The 18,484-nt window shown below is 41.9% G+C and overlaps 1 protein-coding gene across 1 annotated transcript; it reads left to right on the plus strand.

Annotated features, from left to right (window-relative positions):
* Positions 1 to 5,236: 5,236 nt before the first annotated feature.
* Positions 5,237 to 17,706, plus strand: LOC146182939 (uncharacterized). Its single transcript, XM_084608983.1, has 11 exons — positions 5,237 to 5,505; positions 8,357 to 8,540; positions 9,245 to 9,397; positions 9,454 to 9,522; positions 9,586 to 9,612; positions 9,696 to 9,734; positions 10,583 to 10,672; positions 11,541 to 11,746; positions 12,532 to 12,691; positions 15,608 to 15,711; positions 16,446 to 17,706. Exons 2-11 carry the CDS (start codon positions 8,357 to 8,359, stop codon positions 16,482 to 16,484), a joined length of 1,071 nt encoding a protein of 356 aa, XP_084465109.1. The 5' UTR covers positions 5,237 to 5,505; the 3' UTR covers positions 16,485 to 17,706.
* The last annotated feature ends 778 nt before the right edge of the window (positions 17,707 to 18,484 follow it).

Raw genomic sequence — 18,484 nt, forward strand, 5'->3', positions numbered from 1 at the left:
GTTATGCTCGGCGAATGTCCTCCCAAAAATCACCACGTCATCTAGGTAACACAGGCAAATTTACCACTTCAGTCCACGGAAAAGAGTGTCCATAAATCTTTGAAAGGTAGCCGGAGCGTTGCATAGCCCGAAAGGCATCACATTAAATTCATATAATTCATATTCTTTTTGTATTTTGAATGCATCTGGATCTGCCAGTATCCGGACCGTAAATCAACAGAGGAAAAGTAGGAAGCTGAATGGAGGCAGTCAATGTCATCATCAACGCACGGGAGCGGATAAGCATCCTTCTTTGTGACAGTGTTGAGGCGGCGATAGTCGACAGAAGATCGCCATGTGCCATCTTTCTTTTTCACGAAAATCACAGGCGGCCCACGGGCTAGATGATCCTGAATTGATCCCTGTTACATCATACCACGGACCTGTTCGTCAATTATCTTGCCTTCTGAAGGGGAGACACGGTTATGGCGTCTGTCTAATCGGGTGTGCAGACCCAGTGGTGATCATGTGATGGGTGCGGGAAGGTGGAATCGGTTGTCGCTGATCTCGAGCAAAGTCGCACACATCCACCTGTTTTTTAGCAACTTCCATCAATATCCGGTGCTCGCTCGTGGGTAGCGATTCGTTTATCATGGACTGGAGCTGAGAATCAGTAAGGTCAGGCTGTCTAGTTAAACGAGCAACGCTGTCACTGAACGCGCGATGTGCATAGAAAGGCGTTCTCCGAAGTCAGTGAGTTTCAAACCACGCGGCAATACGGCAGGTTCGTTGAAATGATTGATAGTCCAAACCATGGCACGGCCCCCGTTTACTCGAACTACGCTGCGGGGCATGCACACATTCTTTTTCGCGTCAGTAAGAGACGTGGGTTCCACCAGAGCATCGATAGGATTGGGAACCACTCCCGAGGATAAAACTGGGACAAAGATGGTGGACATTGCCGGAACCACGGTATCATCCAAGACAGAAAATGCTTCGAGAGTCGGCGGTGATTTTTCTATGAGGGCCGATTGAAGGCTAGGGCTTATTGATATCCCGCCACTGTTAAAGTGGAGAGTTGCGCCACACTGTTGTAAAAAGTCAACACCTAGAATAACGTCATGCGTAGAGCGAGGAAGCACCGTAAATTTAGTTCTAAACACGTGGCCAGCAATCGCTACATTTACATAACAAATACCAAGTTGAATCAATAATTTTTAACTTACGCCACGAAATATAACAGTTCTGACCCAAACAAACATCATTTTGTGGCCGAGGCGACTCTTAAAATCTAAGCTAATCACGGAAACTGTAGAACCCGTATCTACTAAGGCCATAACACAAACACCATCCACTAACACTTCCAGGCATGGTGCTAGCGCACAAGGAGGACACACATGGCGGGCAGGCGGACAGGACAAACGTTAGACTTACAACTGAAGTTTATTTCGGAAAAGACAGATTTAAACTTTTTTCCTCTCCTCCTTAACATGCTCGCTAGTGCCGCCTTTAGTTGCAGTCGTGTAAGAATTGATAAAAGCGACTTAAAAACGCCACTATTACCGAATGCACTGAGAAGATTAAATTCGATAATTCTGAAATGCAAATGGGACGAAGAGCATGAGGAATACTGTAGGAAAAGACCTTACAGAACCAAAAATAAACACAAAATAAAACATTTGTGGCGAAAGAAATATTCAAGAGGTGACGTGAAAGCTAAAACGGACATGTGTAAAGGAAGTCCGAGGTGACGTTAGATGAAGCAGACAAAACAACCATAAAAAGCTAAAAAGTACACAACGATAACCCAGCAACAATTAGATGAGACAGACAAAACAACCATGAATTGATAAAAACTACACCGCGACAACCCCCGCAGCAAAACGAGTAGGAGCTCCAACACAAGTAAAGAACCACAAAACCCTTGGCGCAAGCCCAGGCACAAGCCTTAGGGCAGAGGAAGGAGTGATGGTAGAAAACAATTTGCCCGCCAGATAGTACCAAGGGCCACGAAGAATAATCAGCTACTGGTGATGGAAAACCTTCATAATATTTGATAGCCACCATACCTTTCTAGATATTCCCAATCTTTATTACTAAGCGCGACAGAGGGCTTACTTACGCGTTCATCTCCTGCCTGTTTTATATAGAGGACCTCAAGGATTTCCCTGCTCTCCCTGGTAATCATCTTCCCTATGGCTGCGGTCTCCTCCCGTTTTGGAGTACAGTCTGGTTGGTGAAGGCACTTTTTGCAATGTTCGGCCATCCATCGCAACGCCTGAAACCTTTAGCTGGTGCTCCTGCAATCTTTCGTTAAGGCAACGGCCTGTTTGTCAGAGTTAGCGTTTGCCGCAGGGCTGGGGAATGCTGTAAACCACACCCTTTGACATTTCACGGCTTTTCTATGATGTTTCTTAGTGCAGGCATTGTTCTTCATGCCGTCGTTTACGATCCTGCAAAGCCTGCTCAACTTCATCGGTGCTGTTAAAACAACCGAGATGCCGTTTTTTCCCCGACTTTTTTGAGGCTGTGTGACCCGCCGTACTGCATGGCTACCCTCCGGCTGTTAGGCTTGCTCTTGCCAGGTTCTTTGGGGCGAACACCCTTATAGACCTCTTTTACGAGGCCCTCGGCTACGGACGCTACGACTTCTATCGGATAGCCCGATTTCCTCATCCGTGCCACCTGCTCTCTGAGACTGTCAAGAATCACGTGAGGACGAGACTTGCAGATAGCACCTCGCATGCAGTTCAGCACGATGCTTCTTTTCACCAACTTAGAATGAGCCGAATTATAGGGTAAAATTTCTTTTTTAGATCGGGGCCGATACTTCCAGCACAGGTGAGACTCACCAAGAATTAGACACATATCCAGGGACTGCAGGCAGTTATTGCTAGGAAGCTCATGCGTAAATCTCAGCCCCTTCGCGTCTTTTCGAAACAGATTAATAACACATTCCACTGCTTCCATTTCAATTTGAACTTGGGTAGAGCTGTACAACACAATCAAATCAACAACGTACCGAAATACCTTAATGAAGTTCAGCATACTTTCATTTTCCAAATACGTTGCAATGCGTTTGTCACACTGAGCTAGAAAAATTTCACTCAGAAGAGGAGCTATACAAGAACCAATGCACACTCCATCATTCTGCACGTACCTATCGTCATTAAAGCACGCATAAGTGAACTCGAGGTAACACTTTAACAGAGCCACAAAGTTGTAAACTGAAACACCCGAGGCATTCTGAAATTTTAATAGGTCCGACTCCTCTATTATTTCCCGCACAGCCCACAACAACTGATCCTGAGGAAGAGAGTAAAACAACTCCTCTACGTCAATAGAAAAGGCGGAAATTCATTTGTTAGGACAGCTCCCACTGCTGCGAAACTCGATCACGCCCCGCGAATTCCTGACATGAAAGGGCTTGTCAACACAGAGGACGCTCAAATGTTTTGCAAAAATCGCGACAAAACACCTTGCCAGGATCCTTTCTCTGACACGATTGCCCTCAAAGGAATATCTTGCTTATGCGTTAAATATGTTGGCAGAAGCACAATTTGTTCTGCTTATTAATTTCCAATGCTGACATTAAATTATTTTGGTCTGGTTTGCATAGGTGATGTGCATATTGACCATGTTCCGTGTATTGTCATGTAACATTTAGTTCTTTTGTTCATTTACGTAAAAATATATAATTTTAATAATTACAGTGTACTTGAGGAAGCAACACTTGTTTATATTTTGTACTTATCTTTGGAGCAATGATACGATGGTTGTACCTGTTCAAAAGCCAACTTGTAAGGAGCCTGGAGCAAAGCCAAGCCGTTGTCACGACTTTTAGTCCTCTCTCCTTCTCTTGAAGGAAATAAGGAATTGATTGATTGCTTGATTGACATACGTAGCGAGAGGTATGTTTCCATGGCTTAGCTTAGCTAAGCCACTGCCAATTATTACCCGTATCAAGTGTGCCGCAAGCTCCATCGGCAGTGTAGAGGAAGATGCATAAGGGGAAGTTTTATTTCCACCAAACAATTTTTACAAACATACAAAAACTAGAGGGCTTAGCTCTGCTATGCCTGGGTATACGTGCCTCGGGATCAAAGGAAGTTAATTTCTCCAGTCTTCTGCGCCGTTCGCCAGCAGCTAAACTCCCCTTGGCTTCCAAGTCGAGCCCATTTAAGTTCACCGGCCTTCTATAATTCCTTTACAGGAAAGGGAAGGCGCAGCATCTGTCACTCATGGACGGCAAGAAGTGCCGCCCGACGGGGTTGAAGCGCACTCGTTCCCGCTTGGTCCTCATAACCCAGCTAACCAGATTCCTCCCCTGGATATCCCTGCAAAGTCCAAAATGTCCTGGAGAAAACTAACATCTATTGCATATCTACCATAGGTGCTTTTGGTGTGTTTTATCGCCGAGGATGTGCTGCGCACGTCTATAGTTTAATGATTCGGTACGGCTATAGTACGTCTAAAAGTTAGTGCGATATATGTGCATTGGACGGTTACATGGTGTGTGTGACAACTCTGCAGTATTTCTGCGCATCGGAGTCAATAAACATTGGCTGTGGTGTTTTTTGTTTTTAAGCAGTTCTGCATGAAGCTAATTTATACGATTGCAATAACATGAGCGACTTCCTGCAAATTAATTATTGCCATCAGATAGCTGTAATAAATTATTGGCAAATAAATTAAAATGTCATTAAGCACCCGGATTTTGACCATATATATACTGTGACAGGTATGGCGACTTAACTTTTGTGATTGACCGTGATATGTATTACTTCTAGTCTACGTTGCCCCAAAAGTAGCGAGCGGTCATACGTGGCACAATATTCGGCTGAGCATTACTTTTGAAGTTCGCGCTTTATGTGAACTAGTCTTGGACTAGGCTAAGCAGCGCAAATTATAAGCATCTCGCGCACTCCCACGGCCGTTCCGCTCCTGCGCAGGAGCTGCAAAACTTCGGAAACCTTACTTTTTAAATATTCACCGATTTTCCGCGCAAAACCTACGGACAATTCCTAAATAACGGCGGGAATGTTTTTTTTTTTGTTACTTTCTAACAACTTTTTGTCTTTGTTTTTTTTTTCTCGTTTTAAGTTCTCGAATGCCGGTAGTTTATAGTAACGACGGTAACGATGCCGGCACCGCTTGCCGCACTTAATGCGCACAAACAGTCGGAGCAGTTTTGTTTCGGTTTCATTCTTTTGAAACATTTTAGAAAGTTATTTTTTTAATATAAAAGTAAAATAAAGTATTATACAATAGTTTTCCTATAAGAAAAATTACTGAAAAGTGCTGACATAAACATTTGTAATTTTTTTACATGCGAATTATCCCACTAGGTGGCTAACAAGACTAACGGCTAAGCGGCTTGTTCATGCTTGCTGCCAATTTCCCGCGCATCCAAGTCCAAGGCTCAGCTACCTCAGCGCATTTCTCGTGCCTTCTCCTCTCTTCTGGCCTCTGGCGTGGCTTTGTCCATTTTTCCAAGGTCTAACGGCTCTTCGCACTCAAAGGAGAGTACGTATTTTCTGAGAATCTGCATTGGAGTGCCATTTTGCATGTCAATTGGCGGATTCGCATGCTTGGTGCATGAGCTGTGCAGTTATGGTGGCTAGGTGCAGTCCAGCGCTCATCGCGTTTTTCACTAGTGGTCGAATGTCATTCGTCTGCCAGTAAATATGTATACATTGAGCATGCTGTCTCTGTAGATGTGAGTTCGAAATAGTAGAACCATTTCATTTTTTGTATACAGGTATAGTGGTATAGTTCGTTTGTTGTTGTTTTCATTTCTTTTTCCCGCCATGCCGAAATGCAAGCCGAATGTTCGGAAAAGGGCTCGGACAGAAGTAAACGCGTGTTTTGAAGTTTCAGTTCACTCAAAAAATTTGTGTTCACTTTCGGGACCAACTAACCCAATTGAACAGGACTCTGTGGAAGTTGCGGCGGAAGTTTCTCCTGGTAAAATGTCGCACTCATTAGGTGTTTCCAGTGAAACGATCTACTCATCTGAAGCAGGTACTTCTGGTGAAAGCTTGAGCGTCACGAACTGCGGTAGCGGCGTATTTTCCTCTCAGTCTGTCGGACTTCAGACTTCAGGATTGTCATACGAGAGCGATGACAATTCCAGTAGTGACAGCAACGTATCTGGACCCGAGTTACTTGCTAGTGAAAACGACGGCGGATTGATGTCTAGCGGGTTGAGTGGAGCGGCCGGGAAAGTTTGTGAGCGAATTGTAGAATGCATCAACAGTGGCTCTGACCTTGTGGCAGGTTTAGCAAGGTGGGCGGTGGAGGAAAACATATCGCATCAATCTTTGAACTCACTTCTGGCTTTGTTAAAAATGCACGGTTGCTTTTCAGACCTACCGAAGGATGCTCGCACGCTACTTAAGACACCGAGGACTCAGCATGTAGCTAATGTTAAAGAGGTGCCCCCTGGACATTACTGTCACTTTGGCCTAGAAAGAGGATTGATGGATGTGCTTCTCAGTGCTCCACACTTGCATGAAGTAGCCAGCCTATCATTTAATATTGATGGCTTGCCCCTCTCAAAAAGTTCGCGACAGCAGCTATGGCCAATCCAATGCTTAGTGCACTTCAGTAACTGTGACAAGCTTGGTCCATTTGTAGTTGGTGCCTACGCTGGTGGCTCAAAACCAAATGATGCTAATTTGTTCCTATCCCCTTTTGTCTTCGAGTTGGGAACGTTGATTGAGAGAGGGATTACTGTCTGCAGGCAGAGAGTTGAAGTTGAAATCAAACATTTCATCTGTGATGCTCCAGCACGCGCATTCATCTTCAAAACTAAGGGACACAGTGGCTACTCTGGTTGTCCAAAATGTGTTGTTGAGGGTGACTTCGGTGGAAAAATGTTTTATCCCACTGAACCTGCAGCACTTAGGACAGACGATTCTTTCCGCAGTCAAGCTGATGCAGAACACCATCTAGGTACATCAGTTTTGACTGAGCTTCCACTTGATTGCATTAACATGGTGCCTTTGGACCCGATGCACTTGGTGTACCTTGGTGCAATGAGGAAACTAGTTAACCTGTGGTTTTCAGGGCCATTATCTGTTCGACTTGGTCCCACAGACCGCAAAGACCTGGCAGCAAAGAGTGCAGCATTAGAAAAATGTGTTCCTAAAGAGTTTGTCAGAAAGCCAAGAACACTAGATGAAAAAGATCGCTGGAAAGCCACAGAATTTTAGAATGTTGCTTCATTACACTGGACCAGTAATTCTGAAAGAAGTGCTGTCCACACCTGCTTTTTCAAATTTCTTGACATTGCATGTGGCTACCACTATTCTAAGCACACACTCTCTTTGCCGTGACTTTACGGATTATGCTGACAGCCTTCTCAGGCATTTTGTAGAAGGATTTGCAATGCTGTACGGTGCCGAAGAGGTGTCATATAACATTCATTGCTTGTTGCACCTTGCAGCGGATGCTCGTGTACATGGCACTCTAGATTCATTTTCTGCCTTTCCGTTTGAGAACAACCTTCAGTTTGTCAAAAAGCTTCTGCGCAAGCCTGGCTGTACGCTTAGCCAGCTCTATAACAGGCTGGAGGAAAGAAATGCACTTGTGAGATCATCATCAGTTCAGGGCGGAAAGAAAGATGAGTTTGTTCTTTTGGGAAGTCATGATCAAGGAGACCTTCCCCCTCAGTGCCAGTTCCCCATGTACACCAGTGTCAAGTTTGAGTCATTCACTCTAAGCTTATCTCGAGGTGACAGCTGTTGTAAAATCAAAGATGACATTATTCATATTGAGAACTTTGCTCACAGCAAGCTGGATGGAAAGCCATGTATAATTGGAAAGAAGTTTTGTTGCGTTGAGCCGTTATATCAGTATCCACTTGAGTCAACTAAACTTGGAATTGCTGTTGTCAGCAAACTGTCTCCTACGAAGTGCTGGCCTGTTGATAATGCGCAGAAACTTGTCAGGCTGACATACAAGGATAAATTTGTTGTTTTGCCCCTTTTACATGCTGCTTAAATGCGTTTTCCATCCCTATTCTCTTTCCAGTTGCGTGCTGCTTAAATTTTTTTTTCTTATGACAAAGCTAGCTATTTCACAGGGTACAGAGCATAGAACATAGCAGCTATTGCAAACTTGACCTTAGTAGTGTTCACATAATATTTTAATTGTTTATATTTTACTTGGCTGTGCAATTACATAGCTATGTGATTCGGACAGCTCGCATGTTTGGTGCATTGCAGCAGAATTTTCGCTTCCCACTATTTATGCTGTGGTATTGAAGGCCATGTCCGTCTGCGTTTTGTGATGTGTGACGTTCTGTTCAGCCTTTGGTCTTTCTGTTTGTATTTTTGTGCACATCAGATCACCATATGAAGTCATATTTCAGATGAGGTACTGCATCGTTGAATTTGTTGACGAAGAAACCATTGAGCTTGTCCCAGAAACATGGGTCGTAGGCGGGAGGTGCTTTTGGCCACCCGGCCCGGGGAACAAAATGGCACTTATAAAGAAGGCGCAGGCACCAGGCTCAGACTGGGAGACATTCCGGATTGCAGTAAAGGGGACATACGGTAAGACTTTTCATAATATCTCAAGCACTACAAGGTGAGGTTTGGGTTCCTGAGTTTAAATTAAAAAAGCATTAAATTATGCTTGATTTAAATTTTTCTGTGATTGCAATAAAAAGGTTAGTATTCATGTGCACACAGAAGCTAACTGGTTATCAAGCAATAGTTGCAATATGTCAAAGGATAGGAATAATTTATGGAAGTAAGCAGCATAGTGAGACTGCATACTGTTTGATAAAGTGCAAGGTTATAAGTCTTGAGGTATCACTTTTCTCGCGTAAACACCTTTGCATGTTTGGAGGCTTGAACTTGTAACCAAACATTGTTTACTAACTCAGTGCTCTTCAATGTCTTCACCTGCTAGAGACCTGTACTGTTATGCACGTTCCTCCATTCAGTCCAATGGCTCTCACAATTGTTCATAGTGGTTACTAAAAGGTGGCACATTCTGCCATGAATCAGTGTCTAGGTCCCATCAGTGGAGATATATCAACTCACATTTTGACAGCAATACCATGTTACATTACAGAAAAAAAGCCAATCCATGCACATGAAATATTTCCTGAAGGAAAAAAGACTGAAAATGAGTACATAAACACTTAATGAGTGTCAAATCGTCGAAAAATACAAACCGAGAAATCCAGCCTCTGGATACCAACAGACAATTTGCCAAAGCAATAGTACCCCTTTCTGTATTTTACTTACAGACAAATATGAAGACGGTCGGAGAAAGCTCAGTTTAGCGGAATACACATCTGACCTGGACTCTAATGATGAAAGAAGGAAGCGGAGAATTCCAGTTCGCTATGCTGACATCTCTCAGCCACCAACACCGCCACCAAGCTTTCCTGGGACATCAAGTAAATGCAAGCACTTTTGAGCAAAGAGCTGCAGTACTTATGACTTTTTATTACAGCTGGTGGCGTGAGCTTTTCTCAACCACCCCTACCGCCTCAAAGTTTCCCTGGAACTTCAGCAAGTCAATGTAAGCTGCTTTTTGGATGAAAAAGCCTGGTGACTGATGAATGTTTCCTTTTTCATGTTTTAGCTGCCACTATGGACCTTTCAGAAGAAGGTAATACTCAGTGGCAATGTTACATCGAATATAAATTACTTATTAGCGATGCTTATCACTTATGTCACTGCTTTCTTTTCTAGATGAAGAATGCAACATAACAACGCACGACTCCAGTTGTGGTAATTATATTTTGATATTCTTTAGATTCTATGACTGCACTAGCACCTTATTTGTCTCGGGCGGGGAAAATCAAGTGTTTTTCAAGAGCTGTGGAGCTTTTATTTAGAATTTCCAAAAAATGAAGCAAATGCTTTTAAAATAAGAAACAGAAAATAAAAACGGTACCACTTATTCTCTGTTAAAAAGTAGTGGATGCTACTACAGCCTGAAATTATCGAACATTACGTCATGTAGACTAACGGTGGTGGCTCAGTTCAGGAAACCTATTGCGAAGTTCTGAATTTTATATTGGTAATGCATGCAGAAATGTAGAATTGTAATTCAAAACAAGAAAAGGCACTCCATGCATTATAGTATAGAGCAAACTTGTTACAGTACTTATATTACACGACATATAAATAGTTTGCCCAATAATGGACTATTACAATCAGTTTTAGATGAAGCTACGCCATTTCTCTTAAAAATGTCTTCTGGGCAACATATCCATAGTATTCGATGCTTCTTTTCTTATTAGTAGGACTGCTGATATGAGATGGTATACGCTTTTAGTAATTTGAAATGTGTGTGGAAATTTTGCCATTATCAAAATTTGGCTGCTACAAAATTAATTCAAATTCAGGACCCTGTATTGAGCAGCGAGGTACTTTATGCACTGAGCAAGCTCTTGCACAATTTTATGCACCTTACTTGGGGTGAAATACTTGGAGAAATGGTTTTTGACACAGTCTTGTTTGCACAAAAGCACATGCAATGGAGCTTTTTGGCCAGAGTTGCCGTAGCAGCATGAAAAAACTGTGGTTTGTAATGTTAACGTAAGTTGGTGGCACTTTTTGTATGTGTATTACAGGAAGCTTCAGCAGCAATCATGAAGCACCAGGCAGGCCTACTCCAACAGCCAAGCAGCAGAGCCGACGCCGAGAGAGGCTTTCTGAAGAAGGTAGTAGCCTTTGGAAGTGTTCCAAAATATCCAGCATCAATTATGTATATTGTCATGCTTTCTAGTGCATAACCAAAGGTATAAGAATTGCTTCTGTCACAAAAATTATGAAGTGCTCAGTAATTGCAGTGTATGTTTTTCATCATATGTTGCATGTAGCAGCATTGGGAAAAGTTTAAATCATTAGTTGAAACCTGAAATGTCTGTTATCTTTGCCCTCAAAATGCCAAGCAGCATGATAAAGTCACTCGCTGGTATGAAAGACGGGATGTTGCCTATCAACACTATGTCTATCTTCTATGCCATTTCTTACTTTCTATTACCAAGTTGCTAGCTTTTCCTGTTTCTTTTTTTTGTAAAGGGAGGAAGGAGATTGAATATAATATGGAGCTTTATTTAGGCCTAGGTGCAAATCTTTCTTAGTGTGACTTCTTTTTTGGTAGCCTTCTTGGTGTGGCTGATTTTTATACTGAACATAAATGCAAGGTGCCCGTGTACTTTGATGTCAGCCTTTGTTCCAGTCAAAATTATCTTGAACCCTCCTTTATGGCATATCCTTTACTTCCAGGATTGCTTTAGAGGGCCACATGTCATAAACCAAACATATTTGTTTAGTATGCAAATCCTGTGTTCATTTCTTTCACTTTGCCTATTTTTGCTTCCTTGTGCTAAGATTTGCAGGCTACAAAAAGTGACCATCTAATTGGACTGACAGCGTTTTTATCTTTACAGTCTGGTTAAAGGGCTAATGTCTCTCAGTTCGTGCATACTAGTTTCATTTAAGCCAAAACTTTTAGTTCTTAGTTTAGCAGAAGTCTTTATCTGGCTCATAGTTTCGTTTCAGTAAAAAGCCCTTTTTGTTTTACAGAATTTCAGCGAGAAGTACTTACACGTCTAAGCGTACTGAGGATCATACAACAGCAGCAGGGGGAAATATTAACTGCATTAGCCTGCAGAGTCAGCAAGCAGAACAACACCGGAACCTATGAAAATGTTATCTCAGAGCAGTTTGATGATTTAAAAGACCTGCAGTGCTTTGACAGCAGCCTAACGGAAGCCAGCAGAGAAGCCCTTGTAAGTTTGCCTTTATTTTTTATTTTTGTAATCATCTATCTTTGCTCTGCCATGTGCATTTAGTCTTTATAAAAGATTCACACAAGCACTTAAGCTTATACAGCTTTTAAATTATTGTACCAGGCCTCCAAAGAGCCTGTTGTGAATTTTTTTTATGTGTATTAGCTCTTTTCAAAGCCATTGACCAGTTTGGCTTGGCCACAGTTTCTAGTAAGGTACTGATACTTCACTTGATCTTTCGTGTAGCATAACTGTGTTTTCATTCTCAGTTTTAGTTCTTGTCGAAGATGATATGTACTTCATACCATTTTACTAAGTTTAGGGCGGATGTACAGCCTCGTTTGCCTTAAAGGTAGATATAATATATATATATATATATATATATATATATATACATATTCTGATGTTTCTTTTTTTGTGAATTGTATCTGCAGGTGTTACAGCACCGGAAGTCCTGATGTTGCTAAAATTCTCAACTGCTGTGGTGCTGTAGTTATGATGCTTAGCTACCGATCCCAAAGTCACTGGGCAAAACCCGGCTTTGATGACTGAATTTTTTGCACAAAATATCTTGTCCTTAACTATGAATGACAACGGTTTCAGCATGCATTAACTAGTAATTCACGCTGCGGCTATCTACTGCTTTGTACTTTTTTCCAGGTAATGTTCCAACTGGACTTTCATCCAAATGTTAAGGTGTTCTTGCTTTTTTTATGTTGCGTGCACTTTTGCTCCTGACAAAATTTTGTTTTTTGTTCAAAACAATTTTTATTCAAACTTCATAGGTTCACCAGTTCTCCAGCATAGGAGGAACAAATGCGGAATCATGCACGAGGAGGATCCTGCGGACCATTATGACTGACAAGCTAGCGGCATCATTTTCCTGGCATGGAAAGAAAGGAAAGCAGCCCTTCAGCTGCCTCACTGTGTCCAAGTGCATTGTTGGTAAGTCAAGCCAAGAATCTCAATGTCAAGCAAAAATTTTATAGATCTCCTTCACTCCGGATTTGTCATGAAGGTGCATGCAGTGGCGCTGTCATTGTCAGTAACTTTCGTGTGGTTGGCAAAACAACATTTCAGACGCTTTTGCCTACCGTGATTGCGGGGCGGTTTGCTGGTTCGGTGCTGCCGAAAAAAAAAAACACCATGCCGACTAGTTGCCTTGCCGTGGCATGTGCCACAAGGTACAGAAAGAGAAGTTTAGTAAGCATCCATAAGTTTCTTGTCAACAAAGGTCATCGTAAACAGCGGGTTGCCTTCACAGCGGCTAATTCTGAATGTGAGTCATGGGGTTCAGCACCGCCGATCGACATATAGACTCGTAGCCGGTGGCCAGGATTGAACTGGGTCGCCCTAGGTACGGAACCACTGCAACTGCTGCAGCTTGCAATTGTAACACAACTGAAAGCGAGAATACCCGTAATGCGAAAGCGAACGTTAATGCTAACAGCCACCCATGAACAGAGCAGATACAACAAAGACGCAGCGTGATTTCAATGAATAACGCAAGGATAGTCAAATTTGTGCGGTAAGGCGCACTGCCATTGCTACTGTTTGCTATGCTTACCTAAAAGCCGCTCGACGCTAGTGAGGGGCTGAGTGTTTACCAACGATGCTCATTTACCGCTCACTGTGAATAACCCGAGAGTGGCTTCCAGCGGATAGCTTTGCAACTGGTTTGCGCGCGCTGTTTACGAGCGAGAACAATCACCGTCTACTTACTCGAGTAGTTGTAAGCACCTGAAGCTTTGCAGTTCTCGACGTGTTCTGGGGGTTAATTTGCTCGGCAAAAACACCAAAAGTTAACAACGTTGCTCGTTTCTCCTGCCGGGCAGCAGCGCTTCGCTTGTGCGCCTTGAACCACTCTGTTTGTACAATATGGTACCCGGGATCGGACGCTGCACGCAGTGTATTAGGAGTTTTTCCATGTATTGCTTTTGCCCTCACTGCTTATGCCTTGTGTACACAAACTTCAGAGAATGATTGTCGAGTCGATTATTCAAAAGAAAGAGCAAGTTTTGAATTTGAATGGGAGACGAGTGTTTGGTGTTTTGCTCTCTTCCTCTACGTTTTGCCCTTTCTCTAAAAGGGGACCCGGCTCGACTTTTGTCGTGTTCATGTAAACCCCCTGAGCACATGCATGGTTAGCTCTGCCAAAAAGACTACCGCACATTACAATAACAATAACACGTTCTTGACAAGCTTGGCCACACTGCCGCTCCCATGCTTTTTGCCTACCGCGGGATTTAGACTGCAGCACCACCTCGATCACTTTGTAAACATGCGAGGTCTATGGCCGACTATGTGAGCCTGTGCTATGTTGCTATGGGCTAAGATGTGTGCATTTTCTTTTTTAATAGTAGGGCTGCAAACTAGGGTGCCTTTGCACGTATTCATGATCTGGTGATGTATTTTTAGCTATTGCGACGTTTGGCATCTTTGGCTGAGGTGTTTGTAAACACATGGTTTCAGTTACTGTTACTGCCAGAGATCTTGTGATACTACTTGGGCATATTGGCGCACACTTATTGATGTTGGCGCACACGTCTCATAGTTACAGTGAGAATTTAGTTTATGCAATGTCTTTTTGTTGTTTGTATACCATAATCGAAGATATGGCAAATGCTAGCAAGGCTGCTACGTATCATAGATTATGAAGGTTGTGTGATAATTTTTAATGACCAAGAAGAAACAGAATTTTGCACCCGGCTGTGGAGCTCTGTAGTTAAGGCAATCGGCTGCTGGTTCAAAGGACATGGGTTTTATCCCTGCCACTACATCTGCTTTTCAATACAGGTGAATAGCAAGGCACCTGTTGACTGTTCTATGTCAGTGCATGTAGAAGAGCTCTAGGTTTTTGAAATTTCTGGAGTCCTACATTCTGGAACCCCTCTTACATAGCCTAACTGTAATTGGGAAGTTAAACTCTATTAACCAAACTTAATTGCAGCTGAAAAGTTTAGAGCTCATTATTTGGCTGTTAATCATAATTTACACATTTGTCCTCGTTTTTGTTTCCTGTGTGCGTTGCATGATTTCTGCTTGTCTGCTTACTGTAGAGCTGTCCCTTATAATGTAGTGCCGTGTTCTCATTTCAGCACGGTGCCAGAAACAATTTTTTTATTTAAAAGAAAGGCTTTTGTGGCATACTTGAAAGAAACATTTAATCTGTGAGTTCATAGCTGACCAGTTACTACTGTTTTTTTTTCTTAATGTGGCAAATGAGATGAATGATGGGTAACTGGTGCTCTCCCCATGATTAAATCCCAGGCCATTATTTCTCGGAAAAAAAAAAAAGAATTAGTGAAACATGACATGAACAGAATGAACATATTCCTCTTTACATACCTGTTCATTGCATTACTTTCTTTTTCAACTCATTACGAAATTAGGCCAGCATACCTTGCAAAAATATTTAAGAACATGCTGATATTACTTGATTTCATTCTTAGTTGCTGCACGAATGAAAGAGCCTTAAAGCAAATGAGGTATCTTGGTATGACGATGCATACCTGTTTAATATTTTAAAGAAAGCCATTTTGTAATAAGCAGCTTGTTAGCTGTAACTAGCGTTCATCAAAGATGCGAATTTCACTGTTAAATGTGTAGGTTATAGGCTGCTTGCACAGGCCACAACATAAGCTCAATATGTCTTGGTACTAAGCCTGCGTGACTACCATAAGAGTCTGCGAGAAGATGGTAACTCACATGAAAATGTCGCTTGTTTTTTGATGGGTCACCACTTGTAACATGGAAACCTATGTTGGAATTAATGCCAGCTTCAACGCGTTGCTAACTTTGATATTTTGTTGAAATAGACAAAACCCGTAGGCACATTTTCTCTTATTTTTTTTTTTTCAGATGCTGTTAAAGCAGTGTTTAACTGCAGCGACTTCACGGCAGAAACTGCCATTAAAGACTGGTTGCGCCACGCTCCTGCAAGGCACAGGGACAGCTCAGGAAAGGTGGGTTCAGTGAGCTTTTGGGTATTCATCAGTTCCTTATGTGCACATAAATAACTGGAACTTAGCTGTGTGCTGTTTTAAAATGAGCTACAAAATAGATTCCTGTGGTTTAAACTCTAACTTCAAGGAATTGGACAAGTACACATTAACAGATAAGGAAAAAGTGCCATCGTTGCACTGCACTAACATACAGGATGCAAGCCCGCTGGGTGGCGCAGTCGTTGCAGCGCTCAACTACTGTTCCCAAGGATGCGGGATTGAATCCCGACCTCAGCGGCAGCTTTTCGATGGAGGCGAAAAGTACGGCACCCGTGTGCTGTGCAATGTCAGTGCACGTTAAAGAACCCCAGGTGGTGGAAATCACTCTGGAGCCCTCAACTATAACATCTCATATCTTGAGCCACTTTGGGACGTTATACACCCACAAACCAAATAATCTTCCTTAATTTTATCTTCTACCTTGATACGTGAGCATTTTTTGCACTTCTTGCTTGTCTTTGAGTGCTAAAGTACTCGCAACTCACATGACAACCTACTTATTTAAAGTTGCGTGTTTATTACTGTAAAAATTCGGTTGTGCTGAGAGGACACAATGAATGATCCTTCAATAGCCCTAATTAAATACTGAAAGAAGCTTAAAGGTACCCCTGTAGGCTTTTATTGCACCCTCAAAGCACTCAATTAGCTTGCTTGGACCCACAATTAAAATACTAAAATACATTTTGTTTATTTAGCTTGCTCACACCGGCACCCAACAAGTTCGTCCCAAGTGAGAGTTCTTCAGGCACAGGCTAGCACCCAACCAGTTGGCCCCAAGGGAGAGGAGTTCTTCAGCCCAGGCCACTATTCTGTGCACGCAAGCATGCCGTGTGTGAGCTCACATCATAAGCACTCTGGACATCTGAGAGAGAGACTCTCTATATGTATGTTCTAGGTGTCTGAAATTGGCTTCAGCAATGCTGGGACGCTTTTGTTGCATATTAATTTCATGTTTTTAATTTCTTTTATTGTGTATGAAAAAAGCGCATACTTCAGAACTATGATTTAAAATTTATTTCAGTGTAAAAATGATGTCTTTATTTTTGTCTGATCTCTTGTGGACTCTTAAAGACTGCAGGGTATTTTATTTTGCCTTTAATGTATGAGTTTTATGTTTTCAAATTTTTTACTCGGGCCTTCATTTTGTCTTAAGGTGTAGACCATTTTGTGTAACAGCTCTTTTCCTTGGATGTCTCTTTTTTGCCTTTTTTTTGTATCTTATTTGAGCTCTTTTAATGTTTTAAATTTTGTTCTTAGGGCTTTAGTTTTGGTTTAGAGGTACAGACCATTTTTGTAACAGCTTTTTTTCTTGGATGTCGTTTTTTGCCTCGTTTAATGTTTTTTTTTTTTTTCACTTTTTTACTCAGGCCTTTAGTTAGTTTTGTCTTACAGGTGCAGCCTATGTTATGTAGTAGCTTTTTCTCTGGAATGTCACTTTTTTGCCTTTCTTTAATATTTTATTTGAGTTCTTTTAATGTTTTAAATTTTTTTCTTAGAGCTTTAATTTTGTTTGAGGTGCAGACTATTTTTTGTAACAGTTATTTTTTTGTTTTTTCCCAATTTTCTTTTGTGGGCTTTAGTTTTGTCTGACAGGTGCAGACCATTTTTGATAGCAGCTCGTTTCCTTGAATGCATTTTTGCCTTTTATTGTATGTTTTTTTTTTTAGTGTTCTCATTTTTTGTTCTAACGGCTTTAGTTTTGTCTTCTGGTGCAGACTGTTTTGTGTAACATTACACCTTTTCCTTGATGCGTTTATCTGGTCACTCTTCTAGTCATTTCTCTAAGACATGTTTATTCCATTATTTTTGTAGCCATTTGTTTTAAAGGTCAACATTGTCAAAGTCGATTAGATACTTTCCAAATATATATGTATATTAGTTTGATTTTTAGCTTGTTTTGTTGCAAAGTTTCAATAAACAGTTCTACCCAACCTTATTGACTTCATTTTGCTGCTGGATGCCATTTTAAGCAATGTTTCAATCCATGATTAGATAGTCACCAAATTTGCCGCAGCTGTTAAACTGCCCTCCTACACACATCTGCTTGCAATGTGACATTTTTTAAGTCTGCACGATCCGATTAAAAATTTAAAGGCAGCTAAGCTCATATTTTAACTTAGGTTCATTTATAAAATATAACTGCTGACTAATTATGTGTCGCCAAAAAGCGTGCACGTTGGGATATCCCTCTTCTGTGTGTCGCTTTGAAGCAAGATCGAGCTTCCTGCCAAGATGAAAGCGTGCGTAGCTGAAACTATGCGTCTCAATGTGAGTAGTTATTGCCTGCAGATATATGGCCTTTAGTGTCGAATCAAAATACAGGTCTTTGGTGACAATAACAGCTACAGGAAGGTCAGATCTAGCGTCCTTTGGCTTAAACTGAATGTCTATAACATGTCTCAAATGTCCATGAGGAAAGTCCACGGTACGTACCAGATTACAGTTCCGGATGAGCTTCCGATGGTCCACTGCATGTTAGTATAATGTCGGGTGGACAAATCTGGATATCTACTAGACCTGTCAAAGATCCAGTGCTCTACATTTTTTAGATGTCCCAAGGATGTTTGTGGTTTGCTGGGAACTGACGGCAGGTGAGTGATGTCACATCCTTGACGTCACCCTAATTGAGTGACTTAACTATTTTACTCATTGGTACTTTGAAATTGTGCGCGCCAGTCTTGAAATGCCGTGCATCATGTGCCTCCGCGTCCAGTGAGGAGAAAGATCAAGCTGG

Source organism: Amblyomma maculatum, chromosome 7, assembly GCF_055883805.1.
Source record: "Amblyomma maculatum isolate TAMU_Amacu chromosome 7, ASM5588380v1, whole genome shotgun sequence".
NCBI classification, from domain to species: domain Eukaryota; kingdom Metazoa; phylum Arthropoda; class Arachnida; order Ixodida; family Ixodidae; genus Amblyomma; species Amblyomma maculatum.